The sequence below is a fragment of the Blennius ocellaris genome (genome assembly GCF_963422515.1).
Source record: "Blennius ocellaris genome assembly, chromosome: 2".
Lineage (NCBI taxonomy): Eukaryota > Metazoa > Chordata > Actinopteri > Blenniiformes > Blenniidae > Blennius > Blennius ocellaris.
Window position 1 is genome coordinate 10962935 of NC_137651.1, and position 18232 is coordinate 10981166.

Genomic DNA, 18232 nt, shown 5'->3' on the forward strand with positions numbered 1-18232 from the left:
TACTGTCTCTTCCTCATCATGTGGTTTAATCTCAAGATCTCATAGGCGCAAGAAGCAAGAGAAAGAATGACACAATATCATTAATAATGTGAGGCAAGCATGGGCAGGACACCCACCCACACACACACACACACACACACACACACACACACACACACACACACACACACACACACACACACACACACACACACACACACACACACGAAGAGATTGAAGCCTGTGGGGTGGGTCTCCCCTGGGGGGCGCCAAAGAGCTACAGGAGGCACAGAGTGGTAGGGAAGCTCTCAGAGTCAGGGGATGCCTTCTTCCTCCAGGTTTTTTTTTCCCCATTGAATTGTTTACAAGAATTATGATAAAATGAAGATGAATCTATTAATTATTCTAAAAATGTGTTTTATCGATATAACCTCCAAACTCTATTGTATGGGTAAATCAAAAGTAATAAAATACGCTTTACTACAAAACCATGAATGTTACAGTTATGGCAGCTGTAGACTATTTTTGAAGACTTACGAAACATTGTCAAATGAAAGCAGCTATCTAGATTGCAAAGAGTTGGTGTTTTGATTGCCTAACAATCCAAACAATATATCTTTAAATGTGAAGATTATTAGAAAGTCCAGCATTCAACAGAAAACCACTGCACATCAGGACAGAATACGATGCTCCCCAATCAGAGGCCCAACAACTATACCCAAACATTTGCACTTTTAAGAATTTAGAACAACATTAAGTATCCGTTAAAGAATAAGCACTAATCAATTAGAGAAGAAGTTTCTGTATTTAAAAAGCTATACGCTACAATGCTGAACAAATCACTCTAAAACAACATGGCCATCAGGAGATCACTACCTGTCTGATCCTATTTGATATGGGCATAGTCCATCTAAACTGGATAAGTAAATGTAAACAAACCTGCTGCAAATGCCAGTAGAGCATCAGGGTAAGTCCTCCTAAATATAGCTGGATGACAGTCACATATATAGTCTTTAAGGACATTAAATCACAAGTGTACTTACAAGTAAACCAGGTCAAAATCTACAAATACAAAAGTGATAATAAGATTAAGGAGCACAGCTGTCATCCAAGGAGAACAGATTTAGCAACTGATGTCAAAGGTTAGGAACTTAATATTTAGCAAAGAATGACTCAAATTGTCAGCTTTTACACTACATTTCTACAGACTGTCCCGAGGTATACAGATGTTTTTCTGTGATGCCTCACTGCGTACCACTGCACCTCTGTGCTGGAGGAGGTTTTTACATTTTGGTTATAAAAAAAAGCCAAAACTGTTTAAACATGTTTTCTTGAGCTGAGGACTTAAACTCTTTTCAACATAGAAAAGCTTTCAGTCCCATGTCAGTGCAGTAGTGACCATAATACTGAGCTGTAAAACCTTTCCAGGACAGATATAGAATCCCAAAACAAACAAGCAAAGCAGAGCACAGGATTCCCATATAGGTTGTGTACAACGTCATGCTCATAATCCGTGTATATGTGAGCCCTGAGCGCTTGCTTGTTGGCAAGGTGATTAACTCACAGTGTCACTGAGACGGAGGGAGGGAGCCGGGACAAGGAGAGAGGCAGTAGGTGGGGACAAAGCAGAGGATGAATTAACAGAAATAGATAGGCCAATAGAAGTGCAGCGCTGATAGAGCCGGGCCAAAGGGGAAAGGGAGGGAGACGAAGTTACACAACGAAGAGAGACGGAAAGAAAAACACACCTTGTGTTTACATCCGAAACTTACATCGGGTGCAGAAGAAGGAAATCTACAGCTGAGGGGTAAAACAATGGCCCGGATCTTGTTTAGCAGAGCACCAGCCTGGTGTTTTTTCGTCTAACGGGATCCTATTTGAAGTTACTTACAGTTCACTATTGAGAGGCCACAGTTAAGCTGCTGCACTGGACCTCCTGAGGAAAACTCAGGGCCGGAGGAGAGGCACCCGAAGGAGCCGCGCCGCTGCCAGGTCGAGCAGGAAGCTTGAGCACCGGCTCCGTGGGGTGATGAGGACGGCAAGGCGTGCAAGCAATGTGGAGGTGCCCTCCTTCCTCCGCCAGCTGGTCAAAGAGACAGAGAAGATGGTCACCTTCTTCTTCAAAGGAGGATCCAGGGAGGCAGGATCTGGAGAGGAGGACACTTCGGATGACGACGACTCAATGCCGAGCCCGTACCTAGAGCGTCCCATCTTGGAGAAGCGTGTGTCAGAGGGGGGGTCTGATCTGGGGGTAAACTACGCCGTAGCGAGCATGCAGGGCTGGAGGGCTCAGATGGAGGACGCCCACACCTGCATGCCCCAGCTGAGAGGAGAGCTGACAGACTGGGCCTACTTTGCTGTTTTTGACGGACACGCAGGAACCACGGTTGCTCAATACTGCTCCAGAAATCTGTTGGATCACATCCTGGCCACAGGTAAAGAACAACTGACTGATACAAATCCGTAGCCCTGAACATATATAGAACCATCAAAATATACTTGAAGAAGACAACATATAATTTGCAGGGTACATATCCTGTAAATTAAACTGTTCATCAGATCAAACATTTAAACAAACAATTGCTGTGTTTATTCGTCTGCAAAGTCGCCAAAGTGTCATCTATCACGCTGCAGACCAATAACGTGTTCAAACCACTGTGATAAGCTGTCAAATGGACTTGGTGGGGAGCTGCAGTGCTGATCAGCAGATTAATCCCAGCTAAAAATACTCAATTTCATTTAGGAGATTCACCAACGCATTCATACACTACGTCATATGGGCTGGTCCTCTTCTGTCTGTATCTTCACACAGAAAATAATGAGTGAAACTTTACATAACCGAAAAGAAACTTGATGAGGGGCAACACATTTGGCAATCAAGCAGTAAATGGTGGTTATGCAAGATGCCACCGCCTGTAGTCAACCAGAATTGATTTCCAGCACTCTTTGATCCAAGATCCATGGTAAAGCAAATTAATGGATGGAACAAAGATCAAAATACAAGCATCTCGTTACAAAATGAATTGTAAAAAGGTTGAAATTACTTTTGTACCCAGGTTCAAATACCTATCCAGAATCAAAAGAGTATCAATTACCAACCTGGTGTCCTTGACCAGTTTAGATGACTGCCAAAGATCACAAGGGGGAACCACAGTGTTGCCTGCTCTGGGATTGTCCAAATAACAATATACAGAGAAAAGCAAAATGAGACAATTTTTGGATTAATGAGTTTACCAGTGGGATATTATTTTGATGGTCCCAGCTTTAATGAGTTGCTGAGGATGTGTGTGCCATCCAGTGTTTGACCTGACTGAAACATTTTCAGTAAATCAATGCAGCTTTTCTAGAGAGGAAGACAGCTCTACTCCTCCACAATCGGCTGAATCAAATAGAGAGCACAAAGTTTGGTAGAAAGTTCAATTAAAGGCAGATCTTATCTCCATGTCTCTAAAGGTGGGATCAAAGCAGACGAGGACCCCGAGCAGGTGAAAGAGGGGATCCGTGAAGGCTTCCTCGACATTGATCGTCACATGCACAAACTGGCTCGCCAGGACAGCTGGGACAGAAGTGGCTCCACCGCAGCAGGTGTCATGATTTCCTCTCGCTACATTTACTTCATCAACTGCGGCGACTCGCGCACCCTGCTCTGCCACGATGGCCAGGTGGTCTTCTACACCGAGGACCACAAGCCGTTCAACCCTAGAGAGAAGGAGCGGATTCAGAACGCCGGCGGCTCGGTGACCCTCCAGAGAGTGAACGGCTCGCTGGCAGTCTCCAGAGCCCTGGGGGACTTTGACTTCAAGCAGGTGGACTGGAGGCCGCAGACAGAGCAGCTCGTGTCACCGGAGCCAGAAGTGTATGAGCTGGAGAGAACGCCGGAAGACGAGTTCCTCATTCTGGCCTGTGATGGCGTATGGGACGCCATCGGGAACGAGGAACTGTGCGCCTTTGTGCGCAGCCGTCTGCAGGTGTGCGATGACCTGAGGGAAATCTGTGCCCAAGTGATTGACCTCTGCCTGTATAAGGTGAGAAATCTGGCTGTGTGGGGTGTGCACTTTAAATGCTTACACAAACAGGCCTGGTTGGTCATTTGAAAGAAAAAAAAACCTCAGATGGAACACAAGGGCTGCATCATGAAAGAAGTACCATCATTATGGAAGCATAAATTGCCAAAATAGGGAAAATTATTGCCAATGGTCAGTGGGCACAAAAACGGAAAATGACCTAATGCATCATTGAGCTTGACAGACCTTTAATAAATTATTTTTGATTCTGAAGTAGTAGATACAGAAATACAAAAAAAAAAAATCTGATGTAATTGAAATGTTCTACATTTAAAGAGGCTATGAAAATCTATGAAAATCCCTGGAAATGTTTTGATCTGAAACAGGAAACAGGAAATAGGAAAATACTTAAACACGACGAGTGAAGCTCTGTGTTACAGACACACTGCGTCAAGCCAAATCCACAAAAGCTGAATGATTTTCTTAGTGTCACCAACTGGTATAAAACATCTACTGTACCTCTTTGTCCAAGTTTGAGTCTGGAGTCAATCCGAGCTGCGGTAGGGTACGTCTTGGACGTATAACCTGCACAAACAGACAACCACACAGTGTCTCAATCACACCTACAGTCAATTCAGAGAAATAAATTCATCTCAACCACATGTATTTGCAGTGTGGACAGAAGTGTAGAGTCCAGTGAAAACCCACACATGCAAGGCTGGAATCAAACGTGGGATCTTATGGTTCTAAGCAGGAGTACTAACCACATTGTGTCTTTGTACAAAAATGAAAAAAAAACAAGCTTTAATAAAAAGATTTCACATGCAATGTTCAAAACGGTGAGGTTTTAAACTATAATGTGTTACAAACAATAAATATACTGAATAGTTCTTAAAATAAAATCTCCATGGAATATTGGCATTTCTTTGTGTCTTTAGTCTGTACAACAGAAAACAAAATCAGAATTCATGCAGACTTAATGTATTATTCTAACAATCTGCCAATAGTCCATGGAGATTTTATTTTAAGAACTATTCAATATGATTCTAACATTCAAATCAAGCTGTTCACTTCCAGACTGGTGTACATGCAGCAGCATTAGGCGCATTAGCGGTGGCTGCAGCACGTCACCTCAATAACACAGTGTTACCTTGCACAGCTTTATGAATGGGACTCTTTACACTGACAGTGTGGGACATTGTGGGTGGAGTCTCTTTGACTACATTGTTATGTAAGTAGATTTCACTCGCTGCTCCTCCTAATGCTTTTTTAGTTGCCATTCATCTAAACACAGACAAGCCCTTTGCCCGCCCTATAAATAGTGGTCTTAAGGAATCCCAGTACAGAAGATGGAGCAAAGAAAAGCTGCACATGGCTGGGATTAAGACTGAATGTGAGTGTGTTGACGGGAGCTCAACACACACCAGCTCAGAGGATTTATTCCAACCATGATGGGTTGCTATTTATTTCTGCTGAAATGGCTTATAGAAGCTGTTGAAAGCCTAAGTGCTGCTGTACACTCTCCCACCTCACATTGCTGAGCTCACATACTCATAGAATCCATCCATCCATCTATCTTCAAAATCAACTTATCCAATTCAGGGTCACAAGGGACGGCAGTCCGAACAATGAGAGGACGATTCAAAAAATTTGAGCTGAAATTACAATAATGTGTTCATAAAGGATCAACATCACATGTTTTTCTTTCACAAAACTTAGTTGACTGTATGGGTAATCCATATTATCGCAGTAATTACAAAAAAAAACACATAATATATTACAATTGTTACAAAAATATGGAGAGACCTCCATAAAAGGCACAATTACATTCAATTAACATTATACACATTACTTTAACGTGTATTTCTTTATGCATTCCTCTGTTTTTCCCCCTAATTTTGAACTCTTAATAGCTTTGTGGAAATGTTATTAGTAGAGAGGCTTAAGCCCTCTGTTGTTATTTGTGTACACTCCCTGCAGTGCCCAGTTGTTTAATGGTTTTATTTCTTTTGTTTTAATTTAAATTAAAAAAAAACAAACAAAAAATCACATAAAAAAAACATATGTACCTAAGTAAATCTATTTTTAAATACATATTAATACATGAAGAAATGGCCATTTTAGTGAAATTCTATTGGAGGCAACATTTTTATTACACTTTTTAAAGCATTTATAAATTAGTTGAATGTTCTTAATATATCTAGTTAAGATTACATGAGGTTGTTCCTCTTTAATACTACTTACTGTCATTATTATAACAATAACAATACAGTATAAATGAATTGACAGTATTTCCAAAGGAATATGTTGCATTGTAATATGTCTCAAGGACATTTTGTGTGTAAAGGCACAAAGTTATCATCAAATCAATCAATCAAAACAGTCTTAAGGTGTATTTTGATTAATATAGTTGTTTATATCCCATAACGTTCTGCTGCGGTTCCTTGTGCATTAACCTGCTGTGTCTCCCCCTGCAGGGAAGCCTGGATAACATCAGTATCATCATTGTCTGCTTCCCTGGCGCCCCCCAGGTGTCACAGGAGGCACTGCAGCAAGAGGCAGAGCTGGAGCAGCAGATAGACATGAAAGTGGAAGGTGGAGAAACTTTAAGAGACTTTAAGTCTCAAAACATATTAAAAGACAATTATCCGTCCCTTTTATCGACCCATTTAATCTGGCCTTGTCCTCTGACAGAGATCCTCCAGATGATGAAGTCCAGAGACGAGGATCCCGACCTTCTGTATGTGATCAAATTCTTGGCGGCGGAGGAGATGCCAGGGCTCCCACCAGGAGGAGGCATCACCAGCAAGTGAGCAATCAGTTCACTAACAATTATTTACATCTAAGCTCTTTTATATTTTTAATGACTCCTGTTGTTTCTCTATGCAGACGAGACTGCATCATCTCTGCGTATCAGAAACACATCATGGCTCTGAGGACTCAGGAGCCAATGGTAAGATATTTGAATGTTCAACATACATGGCCACTGCTTATGCTGCTTTACAGGTCAAATCAAATGCAGAAAAAAAAAAAAACCCTGACAAAACCACATGAGTGAGTACTGGGAACAGTGGGAAGGAACAGCTCACTTTTATCTGAAAGAAATATCGAGCAGATCCAGACTCAAGAGGTGGAAAGTCAAGAGCTCCATTCACCAGATATACAAATGATCAGTCACAACACACAATCAATAAGATGATCTGTTAATAGAGGAAATGCCCTTCACCCATCCTACTGTTCTTCTTGATTATTTAAAATATAGAGAGAGGAAACATAAAAATACAGAACCTGGATATACAAGTCTATATTGTCAATTATGGTAAATTTAATAAGCAAAAGAATGTTGCAATAAAATGTGGGTTCTCCTGTTCCCAGGGTTGGCTGACAGTTTAACCCAATGAATGTTCACACATGTTATACCAACAGAACAGCTTTTATCAGGACACATTGAAAACAACAGGTGGATCTCATTACATCACTTTTCTAATCCCACATAATAACGATGCCCACTTTTTATACCAGTTCAACACTTTTTATACCAATAAGATTCCTACATGTGTGATGATCAACCTGCTACATCAATGACTGTGATAAAGGGTTCAAGGCCAGATACAGACTCCACTTATTAATATCCAATGTTTGTGTTCAGGAAGGCCTGATGAAGGACACATTAACACACAGAAAGTTAAAGGTGGGAAAAAAATACGCCACATGATGATCAATCATGCACCGAGATATAATTTTGGCAAATGTCAAACTGAAGAGTTTTCCTTTCAAAGCTTTACTGCATTCAGTGGATCAAGAACACAAGAAAGCAGTAAATTCACACATTTGAGGGGCTTGAATCTAAAAATATTTCACATTTTAAAAATTTAAAGAAACTGAATTTTAGGTTGTTGTAATGCCATCAGCTATAAATGTATAAAGACCTTACTTGTATCGGGAATATTTCCCCGCACTTAGGTACTAAACTAGTCACATTTACTGAGTCACACATACGTGCAGCAAAGGCTGCAATACAAGGTGGCCGCCGGGACAAAACGTCTGTGTTCTAACCACGCAAACTTGCACAGACAAACAAGTGGGGATCAAATCGTCAGGACTGAACGATGATGTCATCTGTTTCTGACACGACCTTTTCTCATGTGACCTTTCAGGACATTGAAGGATCGGAGGAGGACTCAACCTAAAGCTGGTCCCATCAAAACGGAATCAACACTTCGCCTCCTCCACTGAGAGAGCATGACGCCTGGAGGAGAAACTTTACATTTTAGATGAAGAAGATTATTCACAGAATCATAATCTATTCTCTGCACGAATATGGCCACATACTTGCTTCCTGGGTAATTAAAAAATTGTAATTTGAATAAAATTCCTGTTGTTTGGTTGTTGTGCACCAGAAAAACTTTACATACAACATATCTACGGAAACCCCATATATGTATGATCTATTACAAATATACTGAAACATTTCAAGTCTCTTTTTTTTTTATATTTCATGATAATTAAAAACTTAAAGTACAGAATCTTAAAATATTTAACAGGCTCCAAATCAACTTAAAAAATAAATTCTTATAACATTTCAGAGAGATAAAAAACTATTCAAAGTTATTCCATTTTTTTTTTTTCCACCAGCACCACATCAATGAATAGATGTGGATTATTTTCTACTGGAACACTGGACATCGCAATTTAGACAGTTCAGTTATGATTCCTTAACTGTATATCGATGAAGAGTATTTCACTCTTTATTAAAAAAAAAGGGTTTTGTGGTTTGTTCTCCACATGTGGACACATGCATCACAAAGTCTCGTGACAACCAACAGTCTAATAATTAGTTTGCACGACACTGTCAGGGAGCAAAGGTGACACGGATAGCAATGACTTGTCATAACAGCATAAACATAAGCCATAAGAGAGGAGAGCCAGAGGACGAGACACAAAAGGATGAAGAATGCAGGCGAGTGTTGGAGAAAGAGGTGGGGGGGGGGGCGTCCAGGGCCAGGACAGGGGAACACGATGAGATGTTCCCAAGAAGTAGCACACATACCTCATAACGTGTGGCGCTTTCGAGGGGAAGTGTGATGTGTTGCATCAACATGCAGGGAAAGTGTTTCTCTTGCAGGATGTTTTATAGCCACCAGATCTGCACATGCGGCACAAATCTCCCCCGTTCATATAAATGCATGACTTTAGATTATTTATTCGTTGATGACAAGTCACTTACAGCCAACGTTCTGGAATGCTAATGAGATGCGTAACAGTTTAAACCTCAAAATCGATTATTGATTTATCTGTTAACATCGTCTCCAATAATAGTGTGAACTGTCTTGAAGAAACTGTTGTTAAGACTGAAATCCATGCAGGCAGAAAAGGTTGTTTCGTCATTTCATGCTGCACAATGACACTAACACAAAGAGTAAATATAATTATTGTGTGATGCATCTGTTGATAGTTTTGGTTATCAATAAATATATAAAGAACACTGTAGGACAGATGGTGCACTCCATATAAGACTGGACTGTGTCAGGACTTTGGACATGTGTGTTCCACATTACTGAGGGCCATGGTGTTTGTTGTATTTAAAAAAAAAAAACAACAATGTAAATAAAGTACCCCACTGCAACTTAATTAAGGATCCAGAAAGTCTTGTAATGTATTTAACTTAAGGAGTGAGAGACGCTTCACTACATTAAAAAGTCAAAGGGAGTATTCATGTTGATATGGTGTAAATCTTAAATACAAAACCTAAACAAGAAGCACATTGATAAAATAGTGTGACTCAGTAATCATTTATCACGTGACTGTCACTAACTTATTATTGGTATTTTGGAGGAAATGCAACGTTGTCTGATAATGTCACTTCCTCCATACATTACATTATCAGCCATATAAGTCTGTTTAAGAGTATTTTTAATAGTTTTTGTAGGTGAAGTATTGTTTTGTATTTAACTCTCTTACCACAAAAATTGAGATATTCTACCTGATACTAGGTTATATTTCAAAGATTTCTTTGTATGTCACAGTCTGGTAAACAACCAAAACGATGTACTCATCAGCCTGTACAGTGTTATTATGAATATAACCCAAAACAGAACATGATAGACGGTCCACGGTCTCTCTCCTGCAGTCATGGGTTCTTCAGAATGTGTTGTGAGGGTGCGGCAAGGCTCAGCACCTCCGTATTAATTGACTGAGCCGAGCTTTTATTGGACAGTGAGGTCGTCTCTCTCTCTCATTCTCTCCCCTGAGAGACAACAACTCAGGACAACACTGTTCAGCTGGGAACGACTGCGGACGCGCAAAAAGAGACAGAAGAGGAGGAGAAGAGAGAGGGGAAAAAAAAAACCCCAGAGGGTAAGAAACCTCAGAAGATTAAGAGTTTGTGTGTGGAGCTTTGATAAGAAACACTGGTACCAATAGGGAGCGTTTGCCTCACAGCAGAAAGTCGCAGAGGTTTTGAACTTCGCTGAGATGTCTGGGTCTGATCTGTGCTGCAGTTTCTCCACGCAGCCAAAAGATGCAAGTCAGCAGTTCTTGATAGCCTCGTAGCCGCCGGAGGCCCGTTTCAAAACCAACACCATGCAGGCAGGTAGAGCTGCAATGACGGTGTCACCTCAGGTTGATCAAGATGTAAAAAAAAAAAAAAAGTATTTCACAGAGTTGTTATACAAAGAGGAATCACTTCCATTTACTTCCGTCTGGTTCTCATGCCAAGGTAAATTAGCGCAACTTATGTATAGAAAATGCTTGATAAACTTGACAGCTGCATATATCATGTTTTGAGTTACACAATTTTACATTTTCAAAGTATGCATGATTAAAACCAGCAAAAGCAAGGAATTTTACTTGACACATGGCTTCTGCTAGTTTGCAGTTTAAACTATCAAACACTGGAAATAATCTATTTAAAGTTTCTTTTCCTTCTCAACCTGTTGCGTAAGGTCACTTTTAGTGACGTTGTCTTTCCAGTTTGGGATTTTTCTTTTATTTTTATCTGGACTTTTCTTGATTCATTGTCTTTCAACCACACTATCCGCTGGCAACTACAATTAATATACTTGGGAAAATTCCTTTTTTCCCCCACAATGACCAATCCCATTTCTGGGATGCGGAGGTGCAGCCACATTATGGCGCTCCAGGGAGATGATGGATTTCAAGGCTCTTCGTCAGGGACCCACAGAGGTGACATGTCAGCTGTGGCATTCAAACCTGGAAACTCCAGATCCCATGTCTGCTTCTCTAACCTCAACTGTCCAAATAAAGAAATACTTTATCAATGCAAGAGAGAAACACCTTAACCAGTGGACATGGCTGCCAAGCAAGGCACTCTATTAGGGCTTTTCCACCAGAAAGAACCCGGAGCGAGTTCAGGGCCGGTGCCAGGGCCAGTTCTTAACTGAATACCGCCAAATGAACCGGTTCTTTTTCCACAGTTAACAGAGCCAAGTGAGAGCCCCGTCATTGCATCACTCCAAAACGTCACTGATTTCACAAATGTGGCGCTGACATACAAGAATGAGGAGACGGACTGTATTCATCTGTGTGGCGTGGGTCGCTCCATCTCGTCTGGCCTGAGCCAGTAAACATTGCGTCTCCTCATATCTCTATTGCTGTCTTGCTCGATGACGTTTTGGCATACAGAGTTGAACCTGTAACCTTCGGATTGAAAGACAATTGCTCTACCAAACTCCTCCACAACTGCCCCATCAAGTGTTTTTTTTTTTCTTGCCCAGCTGAACACGCTTGTACCTGCCTTCACATTGCCAGGTGATGGAGGAACAACCTGATTGGTCCGAGTGAGTCACCTGACCTCTCATTAATAAAGCTGAACCACCTGGAAAGCTTAGGTGGGACAAGTCAGCTCGTGCAAGAGTAGATCAGGAGACAGCAAGGTGACCAAATGAAACAAGTTCCACGTCCTACCTTTTGCAAGGTGTACCGTCAACATTGACCTGACGACACCTCTGAATGTCACTTGCACGTGTTTTGTCCTGCAGCTGCTCGAGATGCCTCTGAACGCAGGAGACGCAGAGTATGGCAGCATGCCAGGAACCGGACTCCCGGACACCGTGGACTCCTCGGAGACGACCCCGCTATTGATGCCGGAGCCGGACCAGGGGACGATACAGACGTGGCAGCCCTTGAGCAAGACAGAGCTGCAGGCCGTTGCAGGTGGTCCGGGCTGGAGAAAAGTCCGGTGCTACCTTGTGCTGCTGTTCTGGCTCTCCTGGCTGGCGATGCTCTCCACGGCCGTCGCCATCGTTGTCCTCAGCCCGCGGCCGGTTGTGCCGCAGACCCAGTGGTGGCAGAGGGCGCCCTTCTACCAGGTGCAGCCGCAGCTGCTTCTCCAAGCCGACGGCTTGCAGCTAAACTTGAGTGGTAAGCTCCGTCGAAGCGTCCGCCATGTTGGACCGGGCAACGCAGTGTTTTGTCTGGATGAAAACGATATGGAGTATCGTTCTCTATTAAAATAGTTTACAGTAAGACTTAAGGTCTGCCCATGGAATTTAGATTTGTTTTTTGTTTTTTTGGAAAGAAAGTGCTTATTTCTGATCTATACTATATGACCCACTTGAGGGCCTGCAGCTCCTAGATTGGTCGCCAGTTCATCCAAATTCCAACTCAAGCACGATCATAATCTCTCATTCATACCTGCCGACATTTACAGACCCAAGTTGACCTAACAGCCAGAACACATGGGATTTGTCCAGGTCAGGTTTACTTTAACTAATGCAACACAGACTGAAGACCTTGGTACAGCATGGATGCATTTTGCATTAAAAGCTGCGATAATATGAATTGAAGGCTGTCAATGAAGCATGGAGTAATTGCCACGACTGGTGCAAAGGAGTGAGTGTAAGCACGTGATTCTTTTGTTAAATTAACTGTTTGATTTCTTTCTAGCGCTGATAGAGCAGCTTCCATACCTGAAGTCTTTGGGTTTAGGAGCTCTAATCCTGCCGGGTCTGTTTGATAAGGAGATGTCGCCTTTAAATCTCAATGAATTTAGTAAAAACTTGGGTATGCTGACTCAGATCCAACATCTCATCAGAGAGAGCAATAAAGCAAGTAAGTGAGTTTGTATTGCTTTTGTGTCAAATTACCTTTATAACATGGATTGTTTTCATCTGATGATTGGGCTCCATATCCTGCAGATCTCAAAGTGGTTTTGGACTTTTGTGACCTGGATCTGTTGGGATCTCAGCATGTAGAAGAAACTGCAGACCAGCCATCAAACATTTCATTCACCATGCAGGTAAAACCTACTATCTGCTCAGGCAATCAGTGATGTTGGATCTAGGGGAAAAACATCTTTTTTTTGTCTTCAGCATGCAGTTCGCTTCTGGATGGAGGAAGGTGTGGCGGGGTTTGCCATCTGTGACACAGATGAAATATATTCGGAGAAGGTGAAATGTCGCTGTTTTGAATTTTGACACAAGGGGTCTGTCCAAAGGCTGAGTTTATTCTTGCATTTCAGACTCTGCTGGAGTGGAGAAATGTTTTGATGGAGTTCAGTAGTGTAGAAGAGGAAAGGTGCAGCTCTACTTAAATATGTGGCCATATTTAAAAACTTTTTTTTTTACTATAAAATATCCTGTGGGATTGTCAATAAACTGTCCGTCTCTGTTACTTTAGGATTGTGATGGTCAAACAGTCCAGGGAGTTTCTTCCTCTTCTAAGCAACTCTGGCAATGTGACGCTGGTGGATATGGTCATGAGGTCCATTCTGCCACATTCAGATCGGCTCTTGTCGGTGGAACAGGTGGCTGAGGCCATAGAAACACACCTGCAAATGCAAGACCAAACTACATGGCTCAGCTGGACAGTAAGATGCGTTTACCCAAATGCACCACAGTTTATGTAATGAACTCTTTAAATTTTGTATATTAAAGTTTTTAAACCTTAAAAAATATATATTTTCTTCATAGTTCAGCAAATTCCATTTTAATTGTCAATATAATTTGAGCTCTTAAAGACTTCCTACAATGACCAGTTTAAAAAGATCAAGACAACACTTTTTGCACATCTTACTCATTGAACTTGCACATGAGCTCCATTTTAATAGTTGATGTCTCAGATGCCAGAGTGACTGCCCACATTTTTTACAGTAAATTGTCTGAAGACAAAAGCAATCCTGTTGGCTGAACATGCAAGTCTATGTAGAGGAGAATTGGTTGTAAAACTATATCATTAATCGGTCATCCCTCACATTTTGTAGGTCCTCTCAAAGCTTTTAGTTGAATGCTTTCGTAACACTTTAGTTTAATCCAGCTGAACATCTCTGCAGGTCGGAGGTAAAGCATCTTATAACTTGAAGAAGTTACTCTTGGTGTTGACGATGACTCTGCCAGGATCGCCTACGGTCCAATGGGATGCAGAGCTCCACCAAGCTCGGGTAAAAATTCCTTTGAGTTGTAGTTCAATATTCACGTGTTTTATGTGATAATGATGCCAAATAAAGCCTTTTGTGCTTTCCAGAACACATCTGTGAAAGTAGATTCATTACACAGCGAGGTGGATGAACCATCAGATGCCTCCACAGTGAGTAATGATGCCAGCTGTTTGAGAAATACCTGAGTAGATTTATCACCTTACCTATAAAATAATTGCACGTGTCATCTTGAATACCTGCAGGTACAGTGCATCATTTGCAGGTATTTGTTTTCGATAATATTTTCCACCTCTCTAGCATGTCTCTGCTATTCTTCTTCAGGCCAAAGACCCAAAGCGTTCAGCTGCGGCCCTCTTCACCTCCCTCAGCCACTCCAGAGCCAGAGAAGAGGCTCTCCTGTACGGGAACTTTACATTCCTCCCCTTCAATACATCATCCGTCTCTCTCTCCCCAAACTCTACTTTTTTATCTCTCCCACCTCCCCCCATCCTGGCCTTCCTGCGCTCCTGGGGCTGTGTTCACTTTCTGATCTTGCTAAACGTGGGTCCTGAGCCTCATGCCCTGGATCCTGCTTGGGCTCCGAGCCTGCCTGAAGCCGGTGTGTTTGTGTCCAGCACAGGCATGGACCGACTGGGGTCAACCTCCCTGTACACACTCAAAGTGCAGCCCTATGAAGCAATAGTGATCAAACTGTTTCAAGGAGGAAGCTACTCATAGTCTCTATACTGCAGTTGAGTTTAAAATTTTGGATCTGTATTTTCCTCCGTTTCAATTCCTGCATTCACTGAAAATAAATGATTCTGGATGATTTTAATGGTTTCCTCAACTCTTGAGTGATTTACTGTCCAGGTTTTATGATGGTCTTCAATTTAAAGGTCCTCTCCACTAAAAATAATGCGTAATGGAGATGGTAATAAGACTTGGGAGTTGTTTATTGGTCCGCTTGGGGAGATTATTCTATTTTTGAACACCATTAGCTAACTTAACTGCATATACTGGGATTGCTGCAATATAGTGTTTGTTCAAGGGCCCAAGATGGTGATTATGACGATGACTGCTTGTCCCCAGCTGTGTATTTCAAACTCTGAAGTTAAAGCCAAGTTTCTTGCTTGGGAATTAAAAATATGCTAAACCAAGACTGCAAAGGTCAAATCTTTTCCATTAAACTAATCTTCCTTGCATGTCCCACTGCATTACAAGAAGCAAATTCTTAAGTTGCATTGTTCAGCTGCTCATGAACGATTAATACTCAAAAGTTTACAACTCTATCATTAAACTTGTGTTGGAACAACTGATGCCTGAGTGGAAATGAGATTTAAGTTTACAGCACTGAAGATGGACGATCTACTCCGTCCTGTTTGAGAGATTCACTGGTGAACCACAGCGTGGTGCTGTGGAACCAGTTAATGGGCTGCTGAATGTTATGTCAATGGGTTTCATCAGTTAAGAAGCAAGTTGTCTAATCAGCAGTCCGGTAGCTTTTAAATAGTCTTGATAGTTACACAATTGTTAATGAAATGATCTCTACTGAAAATGTCACAAGTTAATCCCATGCAAACACTTCTGGTTGAATTAAGTGCTTGGCTACTTGTGTGTAAATGGTGAAATACTGGATTTATACAGCATGTTGTCACTGAGCACTTGCAAAACCTAAAACAGGTGTGGGAGTGTTTTGATTGAACCACCAGTTTAGAGATTAAAGGATAACCTGCTCTGCCACCTGAGCCACAACCCAGATTAATGGTGTGCTTCCTTCTTATTATAGACTTCATTGTTAACTATTTCCCCCCCAGGATTTAAATAAGATAACCGCTATAGGCTCCTTAACATTTTCTGAAAAAGGTGTTTGACACAGCAGGGCCCATAATTTTAAGCCATATTGTAGCATGGTCTCTCTCGATAAAATCTAAACTTAATGGCTGTAATTTTTGATGACTCAAGAACAATTTCTAGATGTAGTTTCGTCAAATTGGGGGAACAAGAAGTTGCTGCAACTCGGCTCTTGTTTTTAACTCATTCTCTACAAAGACTCCTACCTTTGGTGGACAAGTTCCAGTTAAGATCCCATGTTATTGTGGATCTATATGCTCCCTCTTGTTCTGCATAATGGTGACATGATTAGTAAGCTTGCCTCATAATAGAAATGTCGAGTTCGCGTTGGGTTTGCATGCCTGTCCCCCCCCCCCCCCCCCCCCCAACCAGGTTTTCTAGTTTCCTCCGATAGTCAAAAAATAGTTCATGGCTAATCAGTGACTCATTTCTGTGTGTGTGTGGGTTCCAACAACTCAAACAAACACACAAGATGGCTGGATGTTTCTACCTGGTCACATCATCCAGTGCCACCATGCTACTCTTCATTAATATAGAGATGATGCAAAGATACTACTATACCTGCCAAAGGACCAGAAGCCGAGCTGTTGTTTAAGATGGCAGAAACATTTCTCCGACAACATCTGTTTCCAACATCAGCCACAATAATAGCAGCCATGGTCTAATGTCTTTACAAGCAAAAATCACGAACAAAATTCCTTGGTAATGTCAAAGAAAACTACTGTAACACACTTTCTTCTTTATGTTAGTGGGGATGGGTATCCTCCGGCACATGTCTTCCATGGAATATTTTGGCAAATTAGAGATCATACAGGTGAACCTTAGTCATCTAAATTTATTTCTGACAACCATGTTGAAAAGGATATACATATACAAACTATGATTTCAGCTTAAAGGTTCCTGAGGGCTTCAACAACTCAAAAATACCTAAAGATTAACATCTACTTTAACTCTTGTCAGTGCTGCTCCTTCTTTTATGTAAATGTGTGCAAAAATGCTCTAGTTGTACAACAGAGAATTAATAACCTGTAAAATCAGAAATTGAGTGGTATTTTGCTAATTTTTTTTTATTTTGCATTAACAAAATCTGCACCATGTCATCATTTTTCCTAAATACATTTTCTTTTACTTATTTTAATGGCTGTATGAATGTTTTACAGTACACCCTCAAATAACAATTGTGTGCAAGTGGTAACATACTTAATTTACATGGGGCCATGCATGACTGCACGGAAGCAAAAGGTAAACGTCCAGCATACTCAAAAAAACAAAAAACAAACTAGTACCTCATGTCATCATCCCTGGTATTTGCACATCTCATAGAAAAACACAAATATAGGAGTTCACAACACAGCAATACAAACAAAAACACATCGAATAAACATGAACGATTGATCACAGTGTGCGTTGCAGCAGCAGAGATTCTTTAAAAGCAAGGGCTTGTAAGAGAACATTCACAATCATCATACTTAGCTTAAAAATCTGACAAGAAAAGGAAAGCAGTGCTCGTGCAATACAGCAACATTCAGGGCGAGCTGCAACCAAAATCAGGGGAGAATAAAGTGGTTTTCAAGATAAATGTCACTATCGTTTTGGACTATTTCTAATTCATTTCTCTTTTTAACAAGGGCGATTCAAGTTACACTCTTTACTTTTTGAGAGAATTAAAACAAATTAAGATTATCTGATTATGTTCGAAAACAGGTTGCTCACTTTTACAACGTCGCAAAAACAAGGATAGATTTATATCTACGAATTACACTTTCACATTCTTGCAACTTTTCTGAGAGCAAACAAACTGCTACAGATGAAACAGTGGCACCTTAACTATACTCACTAACTCAAAGTCTGCTTTAAGAGGACCACATTGATGTTCTGTCACATTTCATGTGACATATTGCGAGGATAAGCTAAATGGTAAACCTTAGGATAGATTGCCATGGAATTTTGTTGAAGTCTCTGGTGCTAGTTACACTAATGGCTACCCTCTTAACCTGTCCTTTAACATCATTATTGGCTAAAG

General features: G+C 41.2%; 2 protein-coding genes across 2 annotated transcripts; both read left to right on the top strand.

Moving 5' to 3' along the window:
* Positions 1-2008: 2008 nt before the first annotated feature.
* On the top strand, positions 2009-8173 carry ppm1na (protein phosphatase, Mg2+/Mn2+ dependent, 1Na (putative); the record flags this gene model as incomplete). The annotated part of the gene is made up of 6 exons (XM_080506009.1): positions 2009-2414; positions 3433-4004; positions 6461-6578; positions 6678-6792; positions 6873-6936; positions 8141-8173. The coding sequence occupies 6 exons, from the start codon at positions 2009-2011 to the stop codon at positions 8171-8173; spliced, it is 1308 nt and encodes a 435-aa protein (XP_080362135.1).
* A 3819-nt stretch (positions 8174-11992) lies between these two features.
* Positions 11993-15096, top strand: LOC308137364 (amino acid transporter heavy chain SLC3A2; the record flags this gene model as incomplete). The annotated part of the gene is made up of 9 exons (XM_080506020.1): positions 11993-12365; positions 12891-13055; positions 13142-13242; positions 13316-13393; positions 13465-13520; positions 13623-13812; positions 14275-14382; positions 14466-14528; positions 14701-15096. The coding sequence occupies 9 exons, from the start codon at positions 11993-11995 to the stop codon at positions 15094-15096; spliced, it is 1530 nt and encodes a 509-aa protein (XP_080362146.1).
* Between the last annotated feature and the right edge of the window lie 3136 nt (positions 15097-18232).